Source organism: Orycteropus afer, unplaced genomic scaffold (genome assembly GCF_000298275.1).
Source record: "Orycteropus afer afer isolate SDZICR_OR568_19922 unplaced genomic scaffold, OryAfe1.0 scaffold00086, whole genome shotgun sequence".
Taxonomy (NCBI): Eukaryota; Metazoa; Chordata; class Mammalia; order Tubulidentata; family Orycteropodidae; genus Orycteropus; species Orycteropus afer.
This window is the reverse complement of record NW_006921673.1, coordinates 7969018-7987750: the sequence shown is the minus strand read 5'-3', so window position 1 is coordinate 7987750 and position 18733 is coordinate 7969018. Positions and strand designations below refer to the sequence as shown.

Below are 18733 nucleotides of genomic sequence, written 5' to 3'. Positions count from 1 at the left end.
CAATATGGTGATTCCTTGGAAAGTTGGAATTGGAGATACCATTTGGCCCAGCAATCTCATTACTAGGTATATATCCTAGAGAGCTGAGAGCCAGGATAGGAACAGATACATGCACGCTTGTGTTCATCATAGCACTATATACAATAGCAAAAAGATGGAAACAACCTTTGTGCCCATCAGTGGAAGAGTGGATGACCAAACTATGGTACATACACATACTGGAATGCTATGCAGCACTAAAGAATAATGTAGAGTCTGCAAAACACCGCATAATATGGATGAACTTGGAGGACATTATGCTGAGTGAAGTAAGTCAATCACAGAAGGTCAAATATAGTATTAGTTTGTTGTTGTGAAGGGTTAAGAAAAGGTTTATATATGGAGGGGAATTTCTTTGTTGGTTGCCAGGGTGGGAGGGGAGGGAAGGGAACACTGAAAAAAAATATGCATTGACCCATGTCACTTTAGTTTTGTGTATTTCACTGTACATAAAGTATATTTCAATAAAATGCATTAAAAAATAAAAATAAAGGAAACATCTGAACCTTCCAAAACACAAATAACTGAAATAAAATGTTAAGAAAAAAAGATAAAAGAGCTGAACAGAAGATTTCAAAGAGCAGTTCAAGAAAACAAAGTCAATTATTATAATGAAATATGCAAAGACCTGGAGTCAGAAAACCAAAAGGGAAGAGCACACTCAGCATTTCTCAAGCTGAAAGAAGTGAAGAAAAAATTTAACCCTCAAGTTGCAATATTGAAAGATTCTGTTGGCAAACCACTGAATGATGCAGGAAGCATCGAAAGAAGATGGAAGGAATGCACAGTCACTGTACCAAAAAGCATTGGTGGATGTTCATCCGTTTCAAGAGGTAGCATGTGATCAGGTACCAGTGGTACTGAAGGAAGAAGGTGAAGCTGCACTGAAGGAATTGGCAAAGAACAAGGCTCCAGGAATTGACAGCATACCCATTGAGATGTTTCAACAAATGACTGCCATGCTGGAGGCACTCACTCAACTATGCCAAGAGATTTGGAAGACAGCTACCCGACCAACTGACTGGAAGAGATCTGGATTTGCACCTATTCCAAAGAAAGGTGATCACAGAGAATGTAGAAATTATCAAACAATGTCATTAATATCACACACAAGTAAAATCTTGCTGAAGATAACTCAAAAAACAATTGCAGCAGTATATTAACAGAGAACTTCTAGAAATGCAAGCTGGATTCAGAAGAGGATGTGGAATGAGGGATATCATAGCTGATCATGTCAGATGGATCTTGGCTAAAAGCAGAGAATACCAGAAATATGTTTACTTGTGTTTTATTGACTATGCAAAGGCATTTGATTGTGTGGATTGTAACAAATTATGGATAACATTGACAAGAATGGGAATTCCAACACTTGATTGTGCTCATAGGGAACCTGTACATAGACCTGGAGGCTGTCATTCAAACAGTGCAAGGGGATACCACATGGTTTAAAATCAGGAAGGAAATGTGTCAGGGTTGTATCCTTTCACCAGACTTACTCACTCTGTGTGCTGAACAGGTAATCTGAGAAGCTAAACTGTGTGAAGAAGAACGTGGCATTAGGATTGGAGAAAAACTCATTAACAACCTGTGATATGTAGATGACAACTTTGCTTTCTGAAAGTGAGGATGACTTGAAGCACTTTCTGATGAAGATTAAGGACTACAGTCTTCAGTATGGATTACATCTCAACATAAGGAAAACGAAAATCCTCACAAGTGGACCAATAAGCAGCATCACAATAAATGGAGAAAAGATTGAAGTTTCGAAAGACTTCATATTACTTCATTCTACAGTCAACACCAGTGGAAGCAGGCAGTCAAGACTTCAGACAGCGTATTGCATTGGGCAGATCTGCAGAACACCTCTTTCAAGTGCTGAAGAGAAAAGATGTTTCTTGAAGAGTGAGGTGTGCCTAACCCAAGCCATGGTATTTTCAGTTGCCTCATGTGCATGTGAGAGCTAGACAATGAACAAGGAAGACCAGAGAAGAATTTTTGCTTTTCACAACATTATGGTGTTGGTGGAGAAGACTGAAAGTACCATGGACTGCCAGAAGAACAAACAAGTAAGTACTGGAAGAAGTGCAGGTGGAATGCTCCTTGGAAACAAGCCAGATTTCATCTCCCCTACTTTGGTCATGTTGTCAGAAGGGATCATACCCTGGAGAAGGATATCATGCTTGGTAAAGTACAGGGTCAGTGAGAAAGCGGAAGGCCTTTAATGAGATGAATTGACACAGTGGCTGCAACGATGGGCTCTGGTATAGCAAGTATGGTGAGGCTGGCACAAGACCGGGCAGTGTTTCATTTTGTTGTACATAGGATCACTATGAGGCAGAGCTGACTTGTCGGCACCTAACAACAACAGGAGACTGAGGAGAAGAAACACCAAAAATCACTTATTTTTAATGAACATTGACAAACATTTTATTTTAAAAAGTTGTGTCATGTGTGGCGTAGGTATCAACTTTCTTAATGTAATAGCTTATAAGCATCTACCTGTGTCAATAAATGCCACCCCGCTAAATTTTATGTGGATGTACTGGCTGTTTCTAGTTTTCTGTGTTATCTGATGGACAAATTTGCGATAATGTGAACAAATTTGTGGCTAAATCTTTGGCATATCTACAGTTATTTTCTTAGAATTCAATTAACAGATGCTCATTGAGTACTTGCTGGCAGGCACTGAGTAAAAAGTAGTAAACAAGCTACTTCTCTTTCCTTATACAGCCTATAAGATAAACAGATAATTATAATAATAATTATTATATTATTGTAATTTATTATTATAATTATTAACAGATATTAATTATAATGTAGAGTAAGAAAAATTCTGATAGAAGTAGGTATTTTTTAGGACTGTATAGGCCAGGTGGTTACATAGACTCAGCTAGAAATGACTTTGAGGTTGTCAGAATCTTCTTCTAGAGGAAGTATTAGGAGCTTTAGTGGCACAGTGGTCAGTGCATCAGCTGCTAACCCAAAGGTTGGTGGTTCAAACCTACCAACTGCTCCATTGAAGAAAAATAAGGCAGTCTACTTCCACAAAGGTTTACAGCCTTGAAAACCTAGTGAGACAGTTCTACTCTGTCCTACAGGGTTGCTACGAGTCAGAATTGACCCAGTGGCAATGTATTTGATTTGGTTTTGTTCTTTAAATTACTTCACATGAAATTGCTAAGTTAATTGGTGACCCACCTTTGTGACAGTTTGGGTCTGTAGGAATGAACTCCTGAGAGAAATGAGAAAGACTCACCTTCAAATTTTAACTTAAGAATTCAAAACTGTGTAAAAACTCTAAAGAAATATCCTCATTAAAAGGGGGGGGGGGCGACCAGGTTTGCTGGTCCGATAGAGCCTGGTGGAACCATTGAGACTATGATGGCCCCTAGCTGCCATTCAGATCTGGAATTGAACCCACACCTGTGGTTTCCAGCCAAACAAAATACAGGCATATGAGTTGAACATTTACCTCAGGTAGATACACTCCTTGGAGAGAACAATCATGGGAGAAAGAACGGCTGCTTATGCACAGGGAGACAGCTCAGGGGGCAGGAGTGTATGGAGGGATGGACACAGGGAAGAGGTAACTATGGGGACTAAGTGGGAGGGGAGCTGTTACATTGTGGTAAACTGTGGTCAATGTCATGAGACAAAGTATATGTGAACCGCTGTATGGAAAGTGAATTTGCTCTGTAAACCTTCACCCAAATCACAATTTAAAAAAAAAAAAAAAGAAAGAAAATAAATACCCTCATGCCATAGAGGACATTGTTATTGGCTGCCATAAGGTCAGCTCTGACTTATGACAAACTTGTGTGCAACAGAACAGACCTTGCCTGGTCCTGCTTCATGCCTGAGATCACTAGCATGTTTGAGTCCATTATTGTGGCTCACAGTTCCCACTCCCTTATTGGCTCTCTGCTTCACCAAACAGATGTACTCTTTTAGTGATTGGTCCCTCCTGATCTTGTGTTAAAAGCAAGCAAGTTAGACAATGTTCTTTTGTGATCCATAAGGTTTTCATTGAATTATTTTCAGAAGTACATTACCTGACCTTTCTTCTTAGTCTGTTTTACTAGTATGGAAGCTCTGCTAAAACTACCAGGGGACCCTGCTGGTATTTCAAATACCAATGGTGTAGCTTCCAACATGAAAGCCACTGCAGTATGACAAACTGGACCAACTGATAGGCAGGTGATGGTTCCTCGGAGTAGGAAATACAAGTACTTGCTTCTCTTGTCAAGAATATGTTCTTCTTCTTCTTCTGTAGTATGTAAGGGCATAATTAAAACAGATAAACATGTCAATCCATTACCCATTATTGTTCTTTTTAACAGTCAAGTCCATCATCTCCAGAACCAGCTAGTCTTCCTGCAGAAGATATTAGCACAAATTCCAATGGTCCAAAACCCACAGAAGTTGTGTTAGATGATGACAGAGAAGATCTTTTTGCAGGTAATTGTGAATATCTTTGTTTTTTAATAATGGCCAATTGTAATACATAACCTTTAGATGAAAAAACATTCTGTAAAGCAAATTTGAAATCTTGTGTAAAGTGTTAATGGTTGCTCTTCTTGTTAACAATGTAGAATAGGGAATTATAACTAGAATACTTTATGAAACATGTTGACTCTTGAGAGTAGCAGAAGCATGTGATCCTTCTGGTTTTAGGCATTTGGAAATCAATTACACATTATAATTTGGTTATTTTTGTTAGTACTTGGATTCAAAAAACAATGATTCTGACATTCATCCTTAAGAAATATTAGCAGTTGTAGTCTTTATATTGCTTAACAAACAACAAAACAAAATTAAACTGGATTTATAAATCACTTTCATTATAGTATATATATATTTGAAACTTGTTTGATTTTAATAAAATACTGCCATATTTACCACCTATTCTATTTTGATTCACTTTTAGGTGAGTAAATTGCTGCTTGAGGAATTTATTTTTGATAAAGGAGCAAGATTTGGTACAGCCTGTCCTAACTTTAGAAAATATATACAGGCAGGAGCTCTGGTAGTGTAGTGCCTAAGGCACTTGACTGCTAACCAGAAGGCTGGCGGTTCAAACCCACTAGCCACTCCTCAGAAGGAAGGTGGTGATACTGCCTTGGAAACCCAAGGAGGGGTCGCTATGACTTGGGACCGACTTGATGGCAAAGTAACAACAACATCCTACTTTAGAAAATATATACATAGTCCCCAGATTATGAATGAGTTCCATTCCTAAGTCTGTCTTTAATTCAAATTTGTATGTAAATCAGAACAATTAGATTTATATCTAACATGAGTTAGTAAAGTGTTTGTCTTAGAATATAGTATGTAGTGTACCTTTCTATACATAAAAAAATTAAAGAAACATTTCCAGATATACTAAAACATCTTTCACATAATAATACACTAATAATAATAATGTTTTGATGTAAAGTAGTGGTATCACTGTGGAAGTAGATAGCCCAGCCTTCCATCCGAGGAGCAGCTGGTAGGTTTGAACTGCCAGCCTCTGGTTAGCAGTCAAATGCCTTAGGCACTACACCACCAGAGCTCCCTGTTTATTATTAGGAACCATTATATATACCTTGAAATTTTAATATAATAGGCTTTATGGGGATTGGTTCATAACTACAGGTGGTAAGGTAAGTTGGACAGAACCCAGGACTGCCTGTGTATATTGGATTCTCTCTAAAACAGTTACCTACTTTAAGATTAAAATATATAGTCAATATAATGTTTTAATGTTAAGCAAATCCTTTCTTAGAATTAATGACACAAAAAAATGAAATAATAAATTGTTGTATATTTAACAGCTTACCTTACTTGGCTTTTATAGTTCAGTACTCATACTGTATTTCTGTATTTTTGTACAATTATACTTGAAGATTCAATTCTTCATCATAAACCTCCATAATAATTGCCTACTTGATTAGTTCTATGAAAAATTGCCACCACAAATAAATTCATATATTTTATCACATCAGAAAGTTAAAAGTATGATGCCAAATACTTACCATGTTTCCTTTTCTTCTTCTTTTTTTTTTTTTTTTTTTTTTAAGCTACCTAACTATTTAAGAGTTGAAATCTCAGTTAACCCAAGTTGTAATGTTCTTTTTTGTTTCCTTTTGTGAATTTTTTTCCCCAGGCAATCCTTCAGAGTTCTTTCATGGCATTTGTGTTTTAATCTAAAAGATGGTACAAGTTCTTTCTCTACTAAGCAGCTAAAATTATATATATTCCTCTAATGGTATAGGAGGAGCTCTGGTCATGTAGTGCCTAAGGCATTTGACTTCTAACCAGAAGGCTGGCGGTTCAAACCCACTAGCCACTCCTCAGAAGGAAGGTTAGGGAATCTACTTCCGTAGTGATAGTGCCTTGGAAACCCAAGGAGGGGTCACTATGAGTCATATCTGACTTGATAGCAGTGAGAATAGTATAGAATCATACATAGAAGTTTTGGATTATCCATTTTACTGAAGATTCTTTCATCGCATAGCCAAAATTCCATATAGATGAGTGTGCTGAAATCTTATTCTAACACCTGAATGCTGTGTGTGTGTATGTATAAAGAGAAATGGTACTTTTACTGTGTACACAACTGATCATATAGTTAGCCAAAGAAGAATATATAATGATATTTCACCAATAGCTCAATTAGAAAACTTGAGTCTTTTAGTTTACCTAAAAGTCTGTACTAACAATTGTGATTAAAATATGGTTCATGTCAGTGTTTTTTTTAAAAAAATAAAGAAATAGACTAAAGAATAATTAAGAACATTTTTTTCTTTTTTTAACCTACAAACATAAGTACTTGTTATATTTTGTCTTTCACCTTAAACTCAGCTACATTTCATAATGACATAATTAGGTGATAAGACCTACTTTGTTTTTGTATAAGTTAGTTAATACTTCATTTGTATCATATTTATAATGTGTGTAAGCAGTTACATCATTCCTGCTTCTATGGGTGGTGAAAACTATTGTCCAATAATGAGAACATGTGCTTGGTTTATGTTTTTTTTCCTCCTATATCAGAGGACTGGGAGCTCTGGTAGCATAGTGGCTAAGGCACTTGACTGCTAACCAGAAGGCTGGTGGTTCAAATCCACCAGCCACTCTTCAGAAGGAAGATGGGGCAATCTACTTCCGTAGTGATACTGCCTCGGAAACCCAAGGAGGGGTCGCTATGAGTCGGGTCTGACTCGATGGCACATAACAACAACAACACAACAACAATATCAGAGGACAGACTATAGATACTGCTTTAGTGACCTCATCATTTTGATTCTAAAACCATAAAGAGAGCAGATTATATTGGTACATATGCTAATGTGTTTGGGGTAGCATTCCAAGTATTCTATATCAGAAGTGATACCAGAAAAAGTTCAGGTATGACAGATGATTTGCTTTTTTAGAGTGTTCCCTAGATGTGGTTAACTATGGAGCCTCTCTCATCGACCATTTGTTACATCCTGCACTAGTGCTTCACTGTACATGCTTTAGGAAACTGTCCTAAAGCACTGAGTGTGAACAAATTACCAGTAATAAAATTATTCTAGACTTTTAGAACTTGTTTCTGCCAGAGTAACTAGCTTATTTTACTTAAGCTGTTCAACTATGATGCTAATTACAAGTTTAATAAACATTCTTTTGTTTTTAAAATCCCTGACATGTCATATAAATGAAGTTTTAGTTTACATTGACATAATTAATTTCTGCTTGTCCTCAAAATATGTTTTCCGACGAAAAGTTAATCCTAGTACTCATGGGGCATCTTCCTGAACTGTTAGGTCTGGTTTAAATTAAAGCTTGACATTTTAGTACACTACATTACCTACACTAAAAGCAGTCTTGAGAAGAATTTAAGGCAAACTTTATATAGCAGTATATTGTACCTCATAGCAACCCTGTAGGACAAGGTAGAGCTACCCCTCAGGGTTTTCTAGGCTAGGTTCTAATCTTTAATGGGAGCAGATTGGCCGGTCTTTTCTCCTGTGGAGCGGCTGGTAGATTTGAACCATGTACCTTTTGGTTAGCATCCAGGTGCTTCACATTATTCCACAGGGAGCACTATGAGTTGGACTCTAACCCTATCCATTTATTTTCTGTTTTCCTTCTGTACTAGCTACTTACATCATATTTAGCTTTTCTGGTTTTAAGGTCTTGTACCATTTAGGAGGCAGCCTGTCAGAGTCCATGCAAAGAAAATAAACATGGTGTCGTTGAAATAAGCTGAGATTGAAAAGTTAAAATGACTTTATCTATACTGATACTTCAATAAAGTTATTATATCTTTCACAGTTTTTATGTATGAGTCTGTTGCCAGTAACAGTGCCTCTTTTAGATTTTCTTTGGGTTTTTTGTTTGTTTGTTTGCAGCTTATTTTTACACTAGTTATTTTGCTTCTTGTTGGTAGATTAGAGATTTCATACTGCCTAGCTTTGGGATACCAACTTTCTCATGTTGGTTTCATTTCTTAAAAAAATAAATAACAAATACCAGCAATCTTAACAACCTGAAGTTGGATGCAGGTTTTTAGTTTGTTATATAGTGTCTTTAGTCTGTTGTCAGCATGAGTAGTCTGTTGCACTTCCTCTGCTTACTATAGCTTGAAAGGTTTTGGTTATTATTTTTGTTTTAAAATATAAAACTATAAGAAATCTATGGTAAGTAAGGATCCTCATCAACAATGAGATAATCAGTAAGAATAATTTGATAAAATGTTAAGCTGTACAACCTTATTTTAGGTAAATATTATTACTGTAATTTTTGAGATATTAAAGTGGGTCACTGACTACCATACTACCTTCCCAAACCTCTAGGAATATAGGAACCTCATGTTAGAAACCACTGATGTGATCCTATGCTTCCCTTACGTTCCTGCCTTTTTTTCTAGAATAGAACGATACTTTACATTATGGTCACTGATTGTAATTTTCACTTTCTTAGCTCTTCTGCTTTTTGTTTATGTATTCTATTTTCATGGAATCCTCCACTGCACCCAGTTCTCCTCAGATCAGTTTTGTAAACTATTCCTTATATTCTCCAGCCTAAAGTATTGTCTCCCATCTGAACTTAAATGGTAGTTTGTTCTGTAGTCCATACAGCAATTAAATGTCTCATCTTGTAACATTCATTTTATTATTCTCTTAGCTATTATTTAAGTCTTTTATTATTATTTAACATTCCATATGCTTATGTCTTGTTTTCCCAACTAGATTATAAACTCCTTGAGGGCAGGTATGATATTTTACATTTCTTTGTGTTTCTCCATTGCACTTAGCACAATGTTGCATAGCTTGTAGACACTCAGTTCATTGGTTTGGTTTGATACTAAATACATTTAATTTTTATTTTTTCCAGTGAATGAGAACATTTTAAATTTAAACCTAAAGATATATTTGCTTTGTGTCATATTAGTCTATTCAACTAATATTCAATATAATATTCAGTAATCTTTGGCAGTTAAATTGCTTTAGATTACTAACTCTGTGGATTATCCGTAACAGATTTTTATTCCCAATTGGGATAATTCTGGACATCCTTCTGCCATAAAATTTGTGTTCATCTGTATAAAATAATCATAAGCCTGAATAAAAGATTTGGAAGGTAAGTTACCAAAAATACAAGATATGTAACAAATCTAAACACAAATGAATGTGGAATTATCCACATCATTGCTTTCTTCTTTGCTTTTCCTTATCAGTAGTATAGATAATTAAGCTGACTTAATGAAATTCTTCCTAAAACCAACAAAAGTCACTCTTGGTTTTGAAATTATGATAAACAACTATGGAAGGATTCATAAAATTACTTTGTAAGGATTATTTTATATGTTTGTGGGTAGTATACAAAATATTTTTCATAATTCATTAACTGCTATATATAGAATTTTGGGGTTTGCTGCCAGTGACCTTAACTGACTTGTTTAATTTATGTCTAGAAGCCACAGAAGAAGTTTCTTTGGACAGTCCAGAAAGGGAACCTATCCTCTCTTCAGAACCTTCTCCTGCAGTCACCCCTGTCACTCCTACTACACTTATTACGCCCAGAATTGAATCAAAGAGTATATCTGCTCCTGTGATTTTTGATAGATCCCGAGAGGAGGTATGTGATAATATTTTTAGTGTAAATTAATATGTAAATAACAAGTCTTTTGTTTCCTTCCCGACATCTCTTCCTAATTAAAGCCTTTCAGATATTTTTGGGAAAGAATATTGAACTAAAAGAATTGGCTTCTAATTTTAATCCACCACTCTTTAACCCAGTTACACTAGGCACACCACTCCTTTTTAAGTCATAGAATTTGTCATTTGTGATCTTGAGGTGATAATATGTGCCTCTCAGGATTAATAAGATGTCAAATAAGATGATGTATGAAAGTGCTTTGAAAACTGTTATTCAGAACAAAGTGGTATTTTGAGTGATTTTATTTGATAAAATGTAATAAATACTATTGATACATAAAAGTTGTTACCTATTCTTCATTATGGTACCTACTGCCATTGCATGTTTCCAACTCACAGTGACCCTATAGGACAGAGTAGAACTTACCCCATAAGGTTTCCAGGACTGTAAATCCTTAATGGAAGCTGATTGCCACATCTTTATCCTGCAGAACTGCTGGATTCAAACTTTTGACCTTTAGGTTAGCAGCTGAGTGCGTAACCACTGAACCACCAGGGCTCCTTTTATCATGGTAAAATATGTATAATATAGTTTGTCATTTTAACCATTTTTAAATGTACAACCCAGTGACATCAATTAGATTCATAGTGTTGTGCAGTGATCACCACTATTTATTTCCAAAAACTTTTTCATCATCCCAGAAAAAAATTCCACACCAATTAAGTAACAACTCCCCATCCCTCCCTTTCTTCAGCCCCTGGTAACCACTGATCTGCTTTCTGTCTGTATGCACTTGCCTTTCTACTTAGTTCATATAAGTGGGATCATACAATATTTGTCCTTTTGTGGCTAGCTTATTTCACTCAGTATAATGTTATCAAAGTTCATCCATGTTGTAGCATATATCAGAACTTTATTTCTCTTTATGGTAGAACAATATTCTATGTATATACCACATTTTGTTTATTCATTCATCTGTTGATGGACTTTTAGGTTGTTTCCACCTTTTGTCTACTGTTAATAATACTGTAATTAACCATGATCCAAGTATCTGAGTCCCAGCTTTCATTTCAGTTTTTTGGGGTATATACTTGGAAATAATTTTTAATAGGGTAAACTCATGGTGTGGAATTACAGTGAACGGAAAAACAATGTTTAAAAGGCATTTGTAAAGAAATACATCATTTAAATAACCATGGTTTAAAAAAAACTAAAAGAAAAGGGATACTTGGAGAATACTTTGTTTGAGGGAAAGAAGTCATACATGAAAGAGTACTTACTAGGTAATTCCATTATATGAACTTTAAAAACAGGTAAACTAATGTACAGTGTTAGAAGTCAGGATAAGGCACTCTGGCAGTACAATGGCTAAGTGCTCAACTGCTAACCAAAAGGTTAGTGGTTTGTGCCTACCAAACTGCTCTGCAAGGGACAAAAGACTTGGTGATCTCCTCCCATAAAGATTACAGCCTATGAAAAACCCTGTGGGGAAATTCTCTTTTGTCCTGCAGGGTTGCTATGTGTGGGAATCAACAGCACATGACAACAACAACAAAGTCAGGATAGTGGTTACATTGGCGGGTTGGAGGATGGGTTGTGACAGGAGGAGAACCATGAGAGGGCCTTCTGGGGTAATGATTCTATTTATTAAGTTCTGGTTATACAGATGTGTTCACTTTGTGAAAGTTTATCAAGCTGATTTATACGCTTTTCTGTATGCATGTAACAGTTCAAACAAAATTTTCTTTTTAAAATCTGCAAGAGGAAACTCATTTAAAAAATAATTATGATTAGAAAAATTCACTTTTCTTTAGATAGTCTTAGACTATTAATGTTCCTTTAAAGATTTGCAAGATTTAACAATCACTGACTTTTCTTCCTGGGAACAACAAAGCTCTTTTGCAGAGCTGCCATTTGTATTACTTATTTATAAGCTTTAATAGGTGCCTCTGTGTAGTCTCATCGGGTTATCTTTTTTCCCTTTTTCTGTTTTCTTCAGTGAGCTTTATGGTGCTTTAATTGGCTTGATCAAGAAATGTGTTTATTAGGTGGTTAATGAAATCATGGTGATAAGGTTGCTTTACATATGATATGTAATTTCTGTAGATATTTAGGATTCTACAGGTAAAATTAATGCGCTACCTCCTGGTTATTAAAGAGAAGAAAAAAGGTAACATTTGAAATAATTAAGGAGTTAATTATTATTATTATTTCAATTTATGAATCTAGAGATTCAGTATATAGAATTTAAAAACTACAATGTTCATAAAGAAAACTAGAACTTTTTTCCCCTATATTCAAGGGGAATTTTGTAAGAACACAAAATTCTCTGTCACTTCTATGAGTCATGCTTTTTGTACTGTCTTTGCATACTTTTTTTTTAGCATAGTCAGAAAATGGGAACGCTTTTATTGTTTTTCAGAAATGGAGTGCTGAATAGCTTTTTCATTTGTATTATGGATAATGACCCTAATAGAAGACAGATGGTAAAAGTTACAGTTATTAATGTTATGACTATAACATAAATTGGAGTCTTTTCTTTAACAAAATAATAAAAACTTCTTGTAGATTGAAGAAGAAGCAAATGGAGATATTTTTGATATAGAAATTGGTGTATCAGATCCAGAGAAAGTTGGTGAGTCAGTATTTATGTAATGTTTTTATTTCATTTTTTTTTAAATTATTGATTTGGTTGTTTTACTTCACTACATGCATCATTACAGTATTAAAATGGTACTTTGTATTTTTAAACTTGTGATTTTTAATAATATTTGACTTTTCTTATAGGTGATGGCATGAATGCTTATATGGCTTATAGAGTAACAACAAAGGTGAGCCTTATTTGAAAGTCAAGAAACCATTTTGCTTTCCATGATCTGCAAGTAATAGTATATGATAGAATTGTTGCCAGTAAGCCACCCTGTATCATTAACAGCCACATAAAGGAGTTTGAGCTTCATCCTAAGCATAATGGAGAGCCATTAAAGAGGTTTCACACAAGGATGTGGCACAATTAGATTTTTGTTTTAGAATGGTTGCTCTTGCCTCAGTATGAATTGGGAGGGTCAAATTAGAGGTCAGGGTTTCTGGTTAGGAGGCCACTGCAGTTATTAAAGGCTCATAGGCCTTTAAACCTTAAGAGAAAGAAAGAGAGCCTGTTGCAGCAGTCATGGCTGAGAGAAGTAATAGCTAAGGAAATGGTTCTGGGCTGAGTAAAATAAATGACATCTTGAGTTACTCAGAAGGTAGAATCAGTGGGACCGGGACCTGGATGTGAGAGATGAAAAAGGAGGGGCATGCCTAGGTTACTAAATAGAGGAACTACATGGTTGTAGAAGTACAATGGATAGAGACAGTACAGGGAAACAACACTGTACAAATGGGGGTGGGATATGTTACTATTATCTAACAGATATTTATTAAACACCTACCATGGGGTCCGACTGTGTTGACAGTACAGGAATGTAGTAGTTATATAATGGGCAAGTGCGCTTCTCAATGAGCCTTAGGTTACAATAGGGGAAAATATTTTGAGTGTTGAGATTTAAGTAGAGACATTTGGATATACTGTCAGTCCTTCATATCTGTAGATTCTGCATTGCAGAATCTATCAACCCTGGTTCAAAAATATTCGGAGGGAGGCAGGTGCAATTAAGTGGTCAAAGCAATCTTTCAAAGGCTAAGAGGGAGTGTAAACTGTGTTTACGTTGTATTAAATGTTATACGTAACCAAGAGATGATTTCAGGTATATAGGAGAATGGGAGAACGTGTGTAGATTATATGCATATATCACACCATTTTATATATGAGACTTGAGCATCTGCAGATTTTAGTATTCGTAGGGGTACGAATTCCTCACTGATACCATTGATAGGACTAAAGCTCAGAAGATTTGGGCCAGAGGTAAAGATTTAAGAATCATTACCATAGATATAACTAGAGTGGATGAAATGAGTCAAGGATAGAATAAAGCAAGTATTTTATATCCTCTTAAGTCTCTGCCAAAAAAAAAAAAAAAAAGACTATGATTAACTTTTGTAGATATTGTTAGAAATGTATGTACCACATTAGTTAGCTACTTTGCAATGTGTATTCACAGTTATGTATGACATTACTTCTTAAATAATCACTTAATAATCAAAATTTGAAATACCTCTTCTTTCTTCATAGACTTCCCTTTCTATGTTCAGTAAGAGTGAATTTTCAGTTAAAAGAAGATTCAGTGACTTTCTTGGCTTGCATAGCAAATTAGCAAGCAAGTATCTACATGTTGGTTATATTGTACCACCAGCTCCAGAAAAGAGTATAGTAGGTAAGCATGAATCTAATAAACAGTTTTTGTTCCTGTTATTAGTTGAATTTTAACTATATAGATTTGTGGATTCTGTAATCATTCCTTATCATTAGCATCTGATAAAGTCTAAGGGAGATATGGTACTGAAATATTCCAGTTATAATAATCATTCATTGATTGAAGAATATATTGAAAAAAAAAAACCCTCAAACTCATTGCTGTCGAGTCGATTTTGACTCACAGTGACCCCTCCTTGGGTTTCCGAGGCAGTATCTCTGTGGAAGTAGATTGCTCAGTCTTCCTTCTGAGGAGGAGTAGCGGTGGGTTTGAACTGCCAGCCTTCTGGTTAGCAATCAAATACCTTAGGCACTGTGCCACCAGAGCTCCCAAAGAATATATAGCTAATAGTTTTATTTTCTGACGCCTGAGGATTTGGATGTATATAATACAGTGATTATAATTAAATGAGAATTTGCCAAAGTAGAAACCTTTTAAGGTCCTTTGAGTTCCATTTTACTGAGTCATACATCTTGTTGTATGCTGTCTAGTTGATTCTTACTCATAATGAGCCTATAGGACAGGATAGAACTGCCCCATAAAGTTTCCTAGGCCATAATCTTTATGAGAACAGATCACCAGGTCTTTGCTCCCGCAGAGCCTCCTGGTGGGTTTGAACCACTAACCTTTCTATTAGCAGTAATCACCTAACCATTGTGTCAACGGGGTGCCTGAGTCATAGGATACTTAACATAAAACATTTTTCTAAGGGATAGAGGTTACACCTCATAGAAAAATATTTGGTCTAGCCTCACTAATAATAGGAGCTGTTTAAACTCAGTTTATTCTATAATTCAATTAAAGTTTAAAAACATTTCTTACTCATACAAGTAATAATGTCTTAGTTGTAAAAACTGCACGGAGTTGCAAAAAAGAGGAAAACCATTAAAAAGCATTTATAATTTTACAATTTTGTAGTATTTTTTTCTAGTTTTTTTTTCCCCCAGTGATGGGTTTCTATTTTAACTTACTTTATTTTTCTTTGTTCTTACAAACAATTAATGTTTCTTTTCCTAGAAACATGTTTAAAATGAATTTTTACTTTTTAAACATTTAGTTTCAGAAGCAATTTTAGGTACTTTTTGTAATTTTTGAAACTTCACATAGGTAAATTTGTTACATTCTTTCTCTTAATTCATAATCTGGTTGAACAATAATCAGATTTTTTTTTACATTCTTTAAATAACATTTTAAATTTAGTAAGAGTGGCTTCCCCCCACCACCACAATTTTGCAAATCTCTTTAATTCCTGGCTTAATAGGAGATAGCTGTATTTTCATATCTGCTTTAACACTTGATTTGTTGTGATACAACACATCATATAATATTTTTAAAACTCCAGTGAACATTCATGAGAGGATGAGAGTTAACAAAAAGAAAAAAGACAAGTAACAATATTATTATGAAAATGAGTTTTAGAAACCTTTATGATATTCTAGACCACACTTTGAAAACTCTCAATCTAGTTAATAATCTTATTCTTTCTTTTGTAAACTATTGTATTGATAGCTTTTGTAGGGAACTTAATAACCTTCTGTTATCTTTTTTTTTTTTTTAATTTATCCTTCAGTTTATTTATTTTTTTTGTGACTTTATATTGTACAACTATTCTTATGTACTGAAAGAGGAAAAAAATAAATTACTATTCTCATTTTGTGGCTAAACATATGCTAGCCTAGTCCTTAGACATTGATGAAAAAAGATTTAATAAACTAAATTCTAATGCTCAGGTTCATTGTATTTCTATCTAATTTTTTGGTCTTAATCTTTAATTTTCAACAAATTATTACAATATAATAAATAGCACTTGTAAATTTAAAATGGGAAAAACTAAATCCTAAGTGCATTCTTCTCTCTTATTGATTCTGCTAGCCTTGAAAAGGTAATAAGAGATGATGAAGTGGTCATTTTCATTTTATCTAGATACATGGTCAGATAGCCAATTCAGTTACAGAAATAACAATTCATTTAGTGCTTACTGTCCTAAGGCACTGTGTAATATAATCTGAGAAGCTGGATTATATGAAGAAGAGCATGGCATCAGGATTGGAGGAAGACAGCTACCTGGCCAACTGACTGGAAGAGATCCATATATTGTACCCATATTTATACCCATTCCAAAGAAAGGTGATACCACAGAATGTGGAAATCATCAAACAGTATCATTAATATCACATGCAAGTAAAATCTTATTGCAGCAGTATATTGACAGAGAGCTTCCAGAAATGCAAGCTGGATTCAGAAGAGGACGTGGAACGAGGGATATCATTGTTGATGTCAGATGGATCTTAGCTGAAAGCAAAGAGTACCAGAAAGATGTTTACTTGTGTTAATTATTGACTAGCAAAAGCATTCAGTTGTGTGGATCATGACAAATTATGGATAACATTGAGAAGAATGGGAATTCTAGAACACTTGATTGTACTCATGAGGAACCTATACACACACCAGGAGTCTGTCGTCCAAACAGAACAAGGGGATACTTCATGGTTTAAATTTAGGAAGGGAGTGCTTCAAGGTTGTATCATTTCACCATATTTACTCAATTTGTATGCTGAGCAAATAACTTGAGAAACTGGAGTATACGAAAAAGAATGTGGCATCAGGATGGAAGAAAACTCACTAACAACCTGTGATACACAGGTAACACAAGTTTGCTTACTGAAAGAGAGGATGACTTGAAGCACTTACTGATGAAGATTAAAGACTACATACAGTCTGCATGGATTACACTTCAATATAAAGAAAACAAAAATCCTCACAACTGGTACAGTAAAACAGCTTCATGATAAATGGAGAAAAAATTGAAGTTGTCAAGGACTTCATATTACTTGGTTCTACAATCAACACCAATGGAAGCAGCAGTCAGGATATCAGATGATGTACTGTATTGGGCAAATCTGTTCCAAAAGACCTCTTTCAAATGTTGAAGAGCAAAGATGTCTCCTTGAAGATTAAGGTGTGCCTGACCCAAGCCATGGTATTTTCATTCACCTCCTATGCATGTGAGAGCTGGACAGTCAATAAGGAAGACCGAAGAAGAGTTGATGCTTTTGAATTGTGGTGTTGGAGAAGAATGCTAAGAGTACCATGGACTGCTAAAAGGACTAACAAATCTGTCCTGGAAGAAGTGCAGCTGGAATCCTCCTCAGAAGCAGGAATGGCCAGGCTTCGTCTCACCTACTTTGTTAAAGTTGTCAGAAGGAGCCATTCCCTGGAGAAGGATATCATGTTTGGTAAAGTGGAGGGTAAATAAAAAAGGGGAAGGTCCTCAATGAGATGCATTGACACAGTGGCTGCAACAAGGGGATCAGGTATAGCAGGGATTGTGAGGCTGACACAGGATGGGGCAGTGTTTCTTTCTGTGGCGCATAGAGTTGCTATGAGTCACAGCCGACTTGACGGCACCTAAAAACAACAATAACATGTCTTACTCCACTATCATTACCACTGTTCTATTCTGCCTCCTAATTTTGGTATGATTATTTTAATCTGATTATGATTTACTTTCATTTTTTATCTAAAATGGAAAACTTTCTAGACTTTAAAAATAATCTAATGCTGTATTGTTATAGAATTATCTGTCAGTATACATATAAGTTGGGTTAAATTACTTTAAAATTATTTATTTATATACCACTTCAGTCCAAAAAAGATTTGAGGCAACCTGAAGCTACATATAATATAGAAATAAATATAAATATGTATTTACTTTTATATACATATTAAAGAAATTATCAGAAAAAGTGGGATCAGAATAGTAAAATGAAGTCCAAATAATGGAAATTCCTCAAAATATGTGCTATAAAGTCTTAAACAGTTATTAAAAGTGGGTAACACGTTGATCTCTGAACCCTCTGGTAGCCAGCCATTGACACATGCATCACTTATAAATTACATATCATACATAAAAATTTTAAAACGTATTGTATTTTTGGTGAAAGTGTATACAGCAAAATAGCTTCCCATTCAACAGTTTCTACGCATAATGTTAAGTGGCATTGGTTTTATTTCTCATATTGTGTCAACATTCTCATTATTTCCGTTTTAGTTGTTCCATTCTCATTAACTTAGTCTCACTACATCCCCCTACCTGTTATCACCTTTTCATCCATGCTTTAGAGTAACTGTTGTCCATTTGATTTTATTTGATTTTAAGGAGCTCTGGTGGTACAGTGCCTAAGATATTTGACTGCTAATCAGAAGGCTGG

At 35.1% G+C, this 18733-nt stretch overlaps 1 protein-coding gene across 1 annotated transcript in view; it reads left to right on the top strand.

Moving 5' to 3' along the window:
- The window catches only part of SNX2 (sorting nexin 2), a 99279-nt gene that overhangs the window by 49066 nt on the left and 31480 nt on the right, over window positions 1–18733 (top strand). The window contains exons 2-6 of the mRNA XM_042781130.1: window positions 4380–4497; window positions 9986–10149; window positions 12739–12805; window positions 12958–13001; window positions 14342–14483. Coding sequence (XP_042637064.1) covers window positions 4380–4497; window positions 9986–10149; window positions 12739–12805; window positions 12958–13001; window positions 14342–14483 — 535 coding nt within the window. The remainder of the gene's footprint in view (window positions 1–4379; window positions 4498–9985; window positions 10150–12738; window positions 12806–12957; window positions 13002–14341; window positions 14484–18733) is intronic.